Source organism: Xiphophorus hellerii, chromosome 12 (genome assembly GCF_003331165.1).
Source record: "Xiphophorus hellerii strain 12219 chromosome 12, Xiphophorus_hellerii-4.1, whole genome shotgun sequence".
In the NCBI taxonomy this organism is placed as follows: Eukaryota; Metazoa; Chordata; class Actinopteri; order Cyprinodontiformes; family Poeciliidae; genus Xiphophorus; species Xiphophorus hellerii.
The window spans coordinates 31178304-31191155 of NC_045683.1; the positions used below are offsets into that span (position 1 = coordinate 31178304).

A 12852-nucleotide genomic window follows, 5' to 3' on the forward strand; every position below is an offset into this window, starting at 1 on the left:
GAGCGATACGAGGACATCTGATAACCACTGGCTCGGAAGGCCAAGAATGCGCTTTACCATAATGATTGCAATCAATTCAAGCAACCTCTGAAACCTCTGAAAGTGGCCCATGATATCAGATATTATCAAGAGATTCTTTGAATCCTGTTAAAGCTGGAGTCAGTCTTGTTCTGGCCTTTCCTGCTGGCCTCTCCCTCCCCAGACCATTGTTACAGGAACATTCCCCACCTCCCAACACGGATTGACATTTAGGTGCCAGTCTACGTCTGGCCCCTGTCAACGTCCCTCAAGTCTCACACCTGCCCATTTATCAGTAGAGGTTGAATTCTGCGGAGATAATCGATGCCAGCTGTTGCAGCTGTCAGGGTTCATTTATTAGATTTTTATGTATTAGAGGTGTGGTAAAACTTAGAGGAAACAAACTTTCTGAACAAACGACACAATCATCTAGAAACCTCGATGAATTAAATCACTCAGTAAGAATGACAAAGTTTAGCGTTCAGCCTACGTGAATAAAAGTAACACATTAAGGTTCTTTAAAAAAATAATAGTATAGCATTCATTCCTACATTTATCAACTTGTATTTTTGTTTTATTGCACCAAAAAAAAAGCCAAGAAAATCAAGATTTAAAAGGGGGGAAATTAAAAAAAACAAGTTTATCACACCAGCAGTTATGTGGAAATCAATATTTGACTCTAAAACATGAGAGAAGCCGTGTTAGGAGCAGTGAGGTCGAATGAAGAAAAAGTTTGACAGACCACAGGAAGTGATTTTTTTATTAGTGTAAGCAGAGCATCAGCAAAACATTAGACTGTAAAGTGTTGTTTCAATTTAAAATCATGCTGGTGAGGAAAACAAACATTCGAGCTGTCAACGTTAAAGCATTAGCCAGAAGATTTTAATCTATTAGTATTACATAATGCAGATGAGCTGCATCACCTACTTTAATCAAAATCAACAGCAGCAAAACTTGAAAGTTTTCCACAACAGCAGACAGCAGCAAAAGTTGAACATTTTTCATCTTTCTTGCGTTGTGTTGCTGGACTTCATCTGCACATCCAGGTGCAAGAGCTCAAAATTTCACAGGCACAACTCACACAGCTGGATGAGGACCAGAGACTGTCACCTCATCGCACAAGTTCCAATGGGAACCAATGGAGAGGAATGTTTCTAAATGAACATTTAAAACAAAATGACTTCTTTTAAGCCTTCCTGAATATAAAACAAACTTCATGCATATTTGGTTTGAAACAACAAAATATTTTCTTAAACATTTTTTTGAAAACATGCACACAGTGGCAGTTGCCCAGGGCAGCATCAGAAGAGGGTGGGCCACCCAAGAACTAGAAAATAAAGTCAGATGTTCCCTGAACAAGTTTTCTAATTGTATGCATATTTAGTGGAGCAAGTTTGTCTTAGTTCCTGTTGACTGCTGGGAGACAAAGTTACCTGCTTTCTGCTGAAAAAATAAATCAGATAATTGCCTGGACTGTGATTGGTTAGAACCACGACTGCATGCATATTTCTACTTCAAATGTCCAAAGTTAGGTAAAGTGATTAATCATGATTAATTGCAGAACTAGAATGGGATCAATTGAAAATTTAGCACAAAAAGTGATTATAAAATATAAACCATGTTTTTTTCTGTTTTCTCATAAAAAAAATCAAGTAATGACGTTTTCACCATTTTTCAAATGTAAAGTTAGCACAGGTCATTTTTACCCTACTCCAGTTTTTCTAATCTAACCTGACAAAGCCTCTTGAGGTGAAACCTGCAACGTCATTTTGCTACTTGGTCCTAACTGTGTTTGCACGGTCCTAACCGTGCAAACCGGTAGCAGACCCGAGGGAACACAGGGGAAGACGGAGGGGAGGAAGTGGAGCAAGAGGCGGATGACAAGTGGAGACGGGGCCGAAGGCTGAAGCATCATCAGATGTGACATGCTTCCAGATTCAAAGGCATTCACATGCAAAGTGAGAGACATGCAGCAGATGAAATATTCTGCAGTATTCTTGGATTTAAATGTGGAATACATGATTTCTATGGATTATGTCAAATCCAATTGTAAGACTTGTGGTGCATCAAATTGTTTCATAAGGTGTTTCAGTTTGTCCTCTGATCGTCATTAAAAACTCCTTGAGTCAAAAATGCGATTCATGATGACATGCTTTATGGTTCTGATGCAGCTCCTCTGTAGAGCCATGCCCACAAATCTTTAGGAGTTGGGACAGAGCAAAAATATTTATGATTCACAATTTATGTTGGGCCAAATACCCAGCAGTCTTTAAATATTAAAAACAACAATAATATTGACAATAAAAACCTGGACATAGCATGCAAGAATTTCAAATAAAGCTTCAGATCCAGTGTCAGCAGCATCTGTCTTACTAGCTTTATTAATCCACACATCGGTACATAACTCTAACCTGATGCTGCATAAAGTTACATGAGGTCACACACTTCCTTCCCTGATATCTGATGCTGATCAGAAAGCAAAGGCAGATAGGAACAATTTAGAAACATTTGGTAGTCAGCCTCACTATCTGCATTTCCTGTTTGATGTGTATAAACAAGATATGCAGATATGAACATATGTTGTTTATATCTACATATCGAACAAGATATGTACTTAAGCTGTGTTAAAAGATGACCTTTTTTCCCACTGTCTGACAAAATGTTTTTGTAAGTCAGTTTTTTATCATCAAACATATTTCTATGTCCTAAATGAGAAGAGAAGACAGATCATTATTTAGTTTAAGGTTGCCATTTTTCAACATAGTAATGAGCATGTTATAATTCCCTTACTTATTGTTTGGCACAAAAATAGAAATCATTTTAATAAAATAACCGAGCTAAAATAAAGTATATATATATAAAAACATCAGTAAGAAATATTAACACACACAGGTACCAAACCTGTGTGTGCCTGCACGTTGTGCTCTACGGCCCCCTTCTGTCACTATTGAAAAACACATTGAGTCCAGATGAGTGGTTATGAAAATTAAGAGTCCTTTAGTAACAACTAATAATGTCAGTGACCCCATCAGCATCTTCAAATTTGTATATAGGAGCAGATCAGACATACAGATGCAAACTTTTTTTTTTGTTAAACTGAGTTATGATAACAGAGAAATAAATCTACTGGAGTCGACCCAAAATCATCCCATTTTGAAGTTTGACTGCCAGATTTACAGATTTATATTCCCTGACTGGCAATCGATCAGTTTAAACTAAAAAAATGGCGTCTTATTCCTATCAGTGATAAGACTGACCAGTGTGCAGTGTGACAACAACAGCCTTTAGAGTTGAGGACATCATCGAGAGAAGATGGCGTAAAGTTAGTTATTCATCATATGTAAGGTGTTTAAATACCTTCGTACAAATTTGAGCTTCTTGCTTTGGCCATGTTGACTGGGCTGCTGCAACAGGGGGCCTGACTGTGGTGTGTGCTGCTCATTAGATATGAGGCAACTTCATTCCAGATTCCTCCTGCCACCTGCCAGTGTGCCCCTGGGCATGGCACTTAAGCCCAAGTTGTCAACAAACCTGTGTATCCATGTGTGTGTGTCCATGGGTGAATGTGGCTATGGAGTAAAGTGGTTTTGAGTGGTTGTTACAACTGGAAAAGCATCATAAGTTCAGTTCATTTCCATTTATTACTTATTCAGTTTTGGTCATTTCACATTCAGCTTTTCTGGTAACAAAGAGAGCCGCCAGCCGTCCATTAGTGGGGACATTTCTTTAAATAACGAACCACGCTTATTGGGCTAATTGGTAATACGGCAAGCTGATGTTCAAAATGTCTCCATAATCATTTTTGTCTTTGGTTTTAATGTGTTTTATGAATAATAATGACTAATAAAAGGGAGAGCCAAAAGTATTCCACTCACCTTCTGCCTCTTTGTGCTTCTTGCAGCTTATCCAGACTTTGAAGAGGCTGATGAGGCCACTGTCTGTTGAATTCAAGTCTCCACTGGAGCTGTCAGCCCAAGGTGAGAGAACCACATGCACATTTGGAACTTTACAAGTTTACAAACGAAATATACATAGTACTGCTTAGTAAACTTCATCTTTATAGGAGGTGTACACAGTAAAAAAAAACCTCATTAAAACCAAACTTGAATTGCTGGAGTGCTATGGACTTCAGTTAGATTCCGTGTTTCAGTGGTTATAGTGAGCATGAATCACTGCCAGTAAGCTACTTAGTGACGAAAAGAGTGCCGTGCTACACCCCTCATGAATCCCTCGTCAGTTATTTTCCTGACAACTATTGATGCCATGCTAATTCTTTAGCTCATAAAACATCATTATCTCAGCTGTGCATGCCGCCGTCTTCCATTGAGCCGCTACGCTCTGCTTCCTCTCCTGCTTTTGTCTTTTTCCTCTTCCTGCACATTGCCTGCACTGCTATGACCAATCACTTACCTTTTTCCACTGAAAGACAGGGAGCAATAATCAAGAGCTAAAAAACAGAACAGGAACAGAATTATAGGAACAGAAATGATTGAAACATTAAAATCAAATACATTTAAAATGCCAGAGGAAACAATGTAAGCATTGCATTTGATTTAAATGCAGGTTTAAAATAAATAATTGGCTAAAACATGATAAAATGATAAAGTAATAAGATAATCTAATAAATACGCCATCTACACTGATACATAATCACTCAGCTCAGCATGCTAGATGCTTGAAAATAAAAGGGAAACAAAGAGCTCTTCACACTTTCTGATTAATCTGGTTAGTGACTATCTGAACACTTGGGACCCTCCTAGAGTATCATAATTAATTCTCAGGCAATCTTTTCATAATTAATAAATACAACAAAATGACAAAAAAATGACATGCAACTATTAATAGTCAGAAGCATCAAAAGTTTGCTTCATTTGTGTATTTAAGTTTTTTTTTAATTTACCCTTGGTAGCTTATTTCAAACTGGGTTTTTTTGTTGCCCAAAATTAGTTGACATTTATATCTATCTGATTTATTTTTTTTTGATGCATGCAAGCTTATTGTGTGATTTTTGGGTATATTTGTATTTGATTATATTTTGTATTCTAATAACTGTTTATAAAGAAAAGCAAAAAACAAAAAAGCATGAAAAACAGCTTTGTTTTTAAGGTACATATTCATTTGTCCAAATGAAAAGAAACTGAAAAAGCAGCAAATGTGGAATATCATCTGTGATAACATTATGGAGATGTTTAAAAGTTTTTATATTGTGATATCATTTTTTGGCAAGATCTCCCAGCCCTAGTGTGTTGAAAATTTCCAGGCTCATAAAAAATGACACCACAGCAGAAAGTCAAAGACTGCAGTTCGCTGACCCACTTCTTGCCTGCAACAATCAAATTACTGCCAGCAAATCTGATGACATCTCGGTCATTCATCAATGGACTGACAGTCATTAAATAAGCTTCCATCGACTCCAACCCATGTGCATCACGGCATTCACTTCCTATACGGGTACGGTAGCTATCTAGTCAGCTTCTATAGCGTGAAGGAAACCATAAGACCTGTGCTGTAGTCAAGATTTCCATGAAATTATGTGGCAAATATTTCTTTATCTCAGAAAAAATTTAAAATAAGCTAATTCTGTATAGATTTGGAAATCAGTCTTGTTGCTCTTATTGGTCAGAATTTGTCTTTTTGATAAGTCATTAAAAAAAAATTACTACCTCCTACTTTCCAATAGATGTTTTTAGGAAGGTGATGATATGGAAGCTCTACTATACTTTGGTAACGAGACATATTTTCTACATTTGTGATACAAAAACATGAACTCATCAATGTCATTATGAAATAAAGTCACTAAACCGGCTTGTCACCAGCAGTTCCACAATAGAAGATCAATCAGTTTGGAGAAAATGGGATTTATTTTTGCTAAATGACCTGAACGGTCGCTGGGTTTGTGAACGCAGCAGGAAGCTGGTGCTGGTGACATCCGGCTTTCCTGAGTTGAGCGTCGTCGTAAGCCGACCTTCTGTTTCCCATGTGTCACCCTGCAGGCAAAGAGATGATCGAGATGTACTTCGACTTCCGCCTGTACCGCCTTTGGAAAAGCCGTCAGCACTCCAAGCTGCTGGACTACGATGACCTCTTGTGACCTCACTGACTCAACTTCGGGCTTGTCAGCCGACTATAGCGAGTCTGAGCCTACTGTTGCACGGTGACAGGGCGTTTGGATCCCGGGGGGCCCCTGCCCTCTTGGTTGGCCCCGCGGGCCTCTGGCTCTGCAGCAGAGCTGGAGCAGCAGCGGCGCAGTAGGGTGTCTTTTTTGTTTTCCTCTCTAGAACCTTCAGAAAAGGCAGAATGTGGCCTGGTAGAAACACCCAGCAGGTCAGGGTTTTTTTGAACTCTTACCTATTTTCACTGTCTGCCTGACTCTGGGGGATCAGAGGAGGAAGCGGACAGGAAGCGGACAGGAAGCAGGAGGAGCAGCGAACCTAAATGTGTCAGTGATGCTGAAAGACTGACAGCAGACAACAGAGAGATCTCCATGTACACTTTAGAGCAAAGCTTTTTTTTCCCCTTGCCTTGCCTCTAGTAAAACTACTCAGCTCTTTTAAGACAGAAACTTAAACTTAGATTTAGTCGTTCTTTTTCACGTGATAAAGCTTTTTACTAAAGGAAGCAGAGCTTATATGTAAATAAGTCATCAAAGCATCTTAGGAATAGGTTTTCAACCTCTCTGTCTGTGGCATTGCATTAAGAAACAGCTTTTATTCATATAATACATTTAGATTTACAAATTGAATAAGCTGAAGCCTGTTTTTTTTTGGAGATAAAACTTCCAGGTAAACGTGTTAGTATTTCGTACAGACTGTTGTATGAACTCAGGTGAACTCTCTTAGACTTACTGTACAACTAACTGTAGATCAGAAGTTGAAGGCCTTTTATAAGCCACACATCCTCAGTGGGACGTCGCGTCATTTCTGCAGCGCAGAGACTTTTTGTTTGGCATTCTCACCGAGTCGGCAGTAACTGAACGCGTAGATGCACCCGCGCGTGTTTGTCTGCCTGGCGGCGGTGTGCGGTAGGCAGAACCACTGAGGCGGTTTTAGCTGCTCTTTCTTGAAATGCTGGCGCACAGGTGCCTTTTCTTACCACCTGTGTGTGTTTTAGCTGCATGTGTTGTGCTCAAAGCGTGTTTCCCTTGGTAGCCTGTGAAGATCTGCAGGTAGACAACCTTCCTATGAAGTAGGTGATGCATAGACTTATTTGTATATTTAGTTTATTTTCAATATTTTTAGTAGTTTTTCAAATTATTATTATTATTATTATTATTATTATTATTATTACTATTTTAAGATTTAACTAAAATCTTACAAAGTAGCAATGATTAGTAAAGGCAATACTTAGTTTCTTCCTTTTCTTGTTTTTTGATTGAAGTGTTCTGAGCTGTTTGACAGGAACACAGTAGGATTTAAAAGGCGCCCTCTGGTGGTTCAGTGTTGCTCCCCCAGAGTTGGAGTTTAACATTCATTGTATTTCTTGGTGTCTTATGATGAGACTGGAGATTTATTGTTGTAACATATCTTTTGAGCAGAAATGCCACTTTTTCTGGCATTTTTCAAACAAATACATAAAAACTAAAATGTATAAAATTTAAAACATTAGCTTATAACTTTCATTTGAAAGCAAGCATCAGCCATTATTATTGCTGCTTCAATGAATCCACATATTCATACATTACTGCAGCTATAAGGTCTGCTATCTGTAATTATTTCTAGGCGTTTTAATTTTTACTACACAGAAACTCATGTAAAGAATGCTAAACACTCTGGTTAAATCAGTTGGAGATCTGGGCATGTCAAGGATGAAGATTCAATTCAGTCTTGTTGGCTGAGATTAAAGGTGACCCAGCAGGCTATTTGAAAGAATTTTGTGATTCTTATAAAAATATCTTTTTAACTCTGCCCTGCTGGTGTCTTTGCTCTAGCTCAGGGGTCTGCAACCTACGGCTCTGGAGCCACAAGTGGCTCTTTGCACTAGGGATGCACCAATGGTAAAGTTTGGGATGATACTGATATCTGATATTAATATCGCTGTTTTGGCTGATAACCGATATTTACTGATATTTTACATCTATATAAATATATGTATTTCACTATCCTTTCAACACTTTGAAAGAAATGACCACAGCGCTGACTTAACTTCAGCTTAACTCCCCACAATCCTTCACTGCATGACTGTCTCTGTCACATGTCCAAATAAATACTACATGATCAGCCTCCAGAAACCAGTGGCAAAAAGATGGAAACAAACATGGGTTGTTAATATCCCATGTTTATATCAGTACAGTTTTACATATCAGACCCATGTCAATATGTAAAAGAAATATATAAAAAAACATATATTTTTCATCCCTACTTTGGACCTTCCACAGTGGCTCTTAATAACTTTGGCTATGGCAGACTACAGTGGAGTCCCGCCTATTAGCAGTTTAGCATTCGCCAATTTTTCTTTGGAATATAACTGCAAATTATTTGCATAAAAATTCATATATTCATGGATTTTTTTCATCGAGCATATCTGAAATGTTCTAAAGAAAATGCAGCTTGGGAAACCTAAAGACCTCAGCTACTTGACACGCTATTGGCTGGAATTTGCAAAGCAGCCAATCCACAAGCACCATTCACTTTTCCTTGGTCTTGATTGGCCGAACCCCCAAGATGGTAGAGGAGGAAGACTGTAGATATTAACTTTTGCGGTTGTGCTAAGATGGTTTCTGCTGTTCATATTTATGCATATTAAGGTATGTCTGGTTTTTTAACTATTATGTTATCCAGTTACATTCGCGTTTAGAGGGGCAATAATGTATTTGTGGTTTTTATCTATTCCTGGGTAGCCGTGGCCCTTAACCCACACAAATACTGGGGGTCCATTGTTGTGTTTTTAACTATACTGTAGACATAATAACAAATGGAGATGTTGGCAGTTTTTCTGTTTTTTGATTGAAAAATGTTGAATTTTCACAACAGAATGATAAAAAACATAATTTATCTTCAGATCTAATTTTCTTGTCATTAGGTTTCTACAATTATTACCACATTGAAGAAAATGTATTTGTCCACTATTCCCAAAGGATTGTGTTTTTTTATTATTATTTTATTTAATTTTAAAGCTCAAAAACAGAAATAAATAGGTGGTTCTTCAGAAATTAGAGTTTCCTTTAGGGAGCTGTTTCGTGGTTCTCAATTGGTTTACGTCAATGGACTGAAGACTTTTCTCCAGACCTTATGAGGCCTTCAGATGTCTTTAGAACGACTCCAGATATTTAGAGTGTTCTGCTGCGATTTACCCATAGGAAGTTATATCATTCAAATAAAACTAAATACCTCCCACTGTCAATTTGATCAGAAATCATAATCAATCACATGCTGGATTAGAACCACAATAAGCAGAAATAAGATGTGACATAAAACCTTAAAGGAAGAAATAGTTGTAATAAATAGAAAGTAGTGGGAACAAACTGGTGAAGGAGTGACTCTGAAACAAAACACTTCAACATTATATTTTGTTGTGATTCTAAATGTGTTGAAATGTGCTTCGTGCACCGAGTATTTACTATTGTCAGCTGTTGTCTTTACAAAGAAACTTTTTGGAGTCAAATAAGTAGTCGATGTTATGCCTGCTGTTGTTTCTGGTTTGTTTTCAGTGTTTTCATGATGGCACACTTACGAGGAAGTTTTTTGAAAATTAGAAATAAAAAGATTGTTTTTCTAGAAAACAAAAAAAGATGTTCATAAGAAAACAGCCTGATGGGAAATAGTATGAAAATATAAAAGTTTGTCTTTCTTTCATACCGAAGCCCTTCCTGTGCCTTCCTCTGACGACTATATAACATCGTGAAAAAGCAGAGAACAGCTTGATTTCGTCCTATGAGAGCTTTTAGTTGATACATAGCTGCACAACTCATCAGATCGGTAGCTCTAGGTGCAAAAAGTCATCTGTGTATTTTATGTTTACCAAAACCACAATAAAGATGACATCTTTAAAAACACACTGCTGTGTGAAACAATGTTGCTGGGCTCCCTGAATCAGCAGCGTTGGCAGTCCAACCTCCGACTAAACAACAAGCTGCCTCAGTGTTGCAGAGTGCTGATTTGAAACTTCTACTTAATTGGAGAATTTTAAAGCTGCTGGTGCCAGTACTGAATAACCATGGAGTCATGCAGGATGATTGACATTTACATCGCTTTGTATGAAGGTTCTGCTGAGCTGGCTTTGTCCTCCATTATATTTACCCTCCACTTCCCCTCTGAAATTCTGCAGCTTCACACCAAATATATCCTCACACAGATACGAAAGGAAGGGAAGCAGCGTGAGACGTTTTTTGAGATCTGTTTTTTATTATTTTTACCTCCTTCTTCTCTGCTCTGCCAGAGAGTTGAGAAATGCAGAGTATTTCAGATTGTTTCGGAGGAAGGGGAGTGATTCCTCCTGACTTCACATCCATCCTTCTCAGCGCTCAATAAAAGCGTCAGTGTCACAGTCGTGGATGACCGGGTCCGATCACATCGCGTCGAGTCGTTGCCTCTTTCTGATCTGTGCTGGTCGACTGAGCTGGAAGGAGTGTTCATGGCAGCACATCGGGGACGTTTCCAGCTCCGCCTGTAGCTCACAGACACCAGGCTCGGATGCTAACACTCTTCGTCTCAATCCGTCCACGATAGCGTTATCTCACACGTGTTTTCATAAGGCCAATAGTTTCAGTGAGGGCAATAATCGCAGCTGACAGCAGGAAGTGACTGGTTTCCCCCAACATGGTGGAGAATTTCCTCCACCATTTCCTCCACACACCGAAGCCCTTTAAGTGGATGCACTGATGGGGTGTTTTTGAATTTTGTCCTCAGTTGTGAAACTTGACTCATATTTTTATATTTTTTCTTTGATGTAAAGGAGGCCCTGCATTCACATGGAAAAATAAAGACCATTTTACATCCAAATGTTAAGAAAAACGACACAGGATGTCACTGCAGTGAGGAAATGTCATGGATGGAATATTTTTGCTGTAACAGGATTTATTTTCTCATTGGCTCAACAACATGGCAGATAAATTCATACACTGAAGTGTTCATTTATGTTCAGATTCATATTTTTAATTTTGAAAGTGTATTTGTCCATCTGATCAAGTTAAAATAACACTTTTTTTCTTTTTTACTGCTCCAGGGGGTCTTTTTGTGGGCTCTAGTGTCCCTTATATGAAAGTAGGCTGATAGGAAGGGGGAAGACATGCGGCAAATGTCACCGGGTCCGGGAGTCGAACCCGCGCCGGCCGCGTCGAGGACTCAAGGCCTCCAAATATGGGTCGCTCTATCCCCTATGCCACCACGGCACGCCCTTAAAATAACACTTTTAATAACACCTCCTGGATAGGCAGCCACCAAACTCTATCCAGGACCAGGATATGTTGCCACGCCAATAGTGAGCCACTCTGACACGATGGGAACCCCTGATGTACCGTCACATGTTTCATAGTGTTTCCATAAAACACCCATAAAGACATCAGGAAGAGCCCAATCTGTGACGTGTGTGGCGTGTGCTTCAGTTACTTCATCACACATGACGGCGCCTTAAGAGAATCGCTGAGAGAAGATCTTAGGAGGCTTTTTTTTCTGGGTGAATGCAGGTCTCTTATGTTATTTTATTGCTCATTATCTGCTTAAACTTGCACACTGTTGTTAAAAGGGTAGTCTAACTCAACAGATTTGTTAAACCCTGAGAACAGACTGTGACAGCTCCAATAAATAAAAAAATGATCTATCTGTGGTTTGTTACTAAATCAGTAAAATAGCCTATACTGAAACTGTTTCACAGAACAAACTTTTTTTTTCCATGTTAACAGTTGCTGTTCGCAGTTATTATAAACCTTATTAGTTTTATCTATAGTCATGAAAAATGTTGTGATTGCTTTGTGTTTATCTCTTTGTGTTCAGTGAAATGGATCTAGGTGTAGATTTCTGGTTGTGATCCTTTAAGTGTTTTCTGTGTTGTTCTCTTTTGAGGCAATACACTGTCTGATGATATTTCTGTGGGAATTTGTCCACTTCTTTATTTGTATGCGTAAGACAAGGACCTCTGTTCGCAGTATTGTGTTATTCTGTGATATTGGATATTGTTTTTGTAAACACAGCGCTGTCGTCGCAGAGCAGAAACAGCCCAGGGACACCACAGAGAGCGCCGCGCTCACTGCATGGCTCCTTTACATTCTGCAGCAGTTCGCCACTGCACCAAACGCTGCACGAGCCAGGCTGCTTTCTCTCTTCTTTTTTTTTTTTAATGCTCTCTTTGACTAAAGGTCAGATCCTGGCAAATAGTTGCACACTTTCTCAGTTCTCTGACCGTCGAAAAGAAAAGTTGTTGTTTGTGACCTGGTGATCCATTAGCTGCAGCTCAGCTCAGCAACAGCTTTATGTGAGTCAAATGACATTTTATTCATGTGTATTTATTCTAGCCTGTGCTCTTATTATCACAAGCATCCACACACGATTCTGTAGTCCACACATGATGTAAACCGCTTGCAAACATTAATTTGAAAGCAGGTTTCTATTGAACAATAGTCCATTCTTGGATCCAGTTTGATATTTTTTAAATTTTAAGGATGTTTAGAACAGCCATAAACTGTAGGGCAGGAAGTTTGTTACAAGCACACATTGGTAATTGATATCAAAATTTGTAAGTTATCGTAGCAAATATTTAGGAGCATAGCTCTCAGGTTCAAATATTGTGATACAAACAGTGCTGCGTGACATATTTGCTCCCATACAGATTTTTTCTGCTTTTGCTATTTTTTCCTTACTTAAATGTTTCTGATCATCGAACAAATTTTAATATCAGACAGAG

At 38.6% G+C, this 12852-nt stretch overlaps 1 protein-coding gene across 8 annotated transcripts in view; it reads left to right on the plus strand.

Moving 5' to 3' along the window:
* Positions 1–10011, plus strand: part of nsmfb (NMDA receptor synaptonuclear signaling and neuronal migration factor b) — a 61566-nt gene extending 51555 nt beyond the window's left edge. For all 8 annotated transcript variants that reach the window (XM_032579105.1, XM_032579099.1, XM_032579101.1 and 5 more), the window contains 2 exons: positions 3920–3995; positions 6012–10011. In XM_032579105.1, the coding sequence (XP_032434996.1) occupies positions 3920–3995; positions 6012–6109 (174 nt within the window). In that variant the 3' untranslated portion in view covers positions 6110–10011. The remainder of the gene's footprint in view (positions 1–3919; positions 3996–6011) is intronic.
* The last annotated feature ends 2841 nt before the right edge of the window (positions 10012–12852 follow it).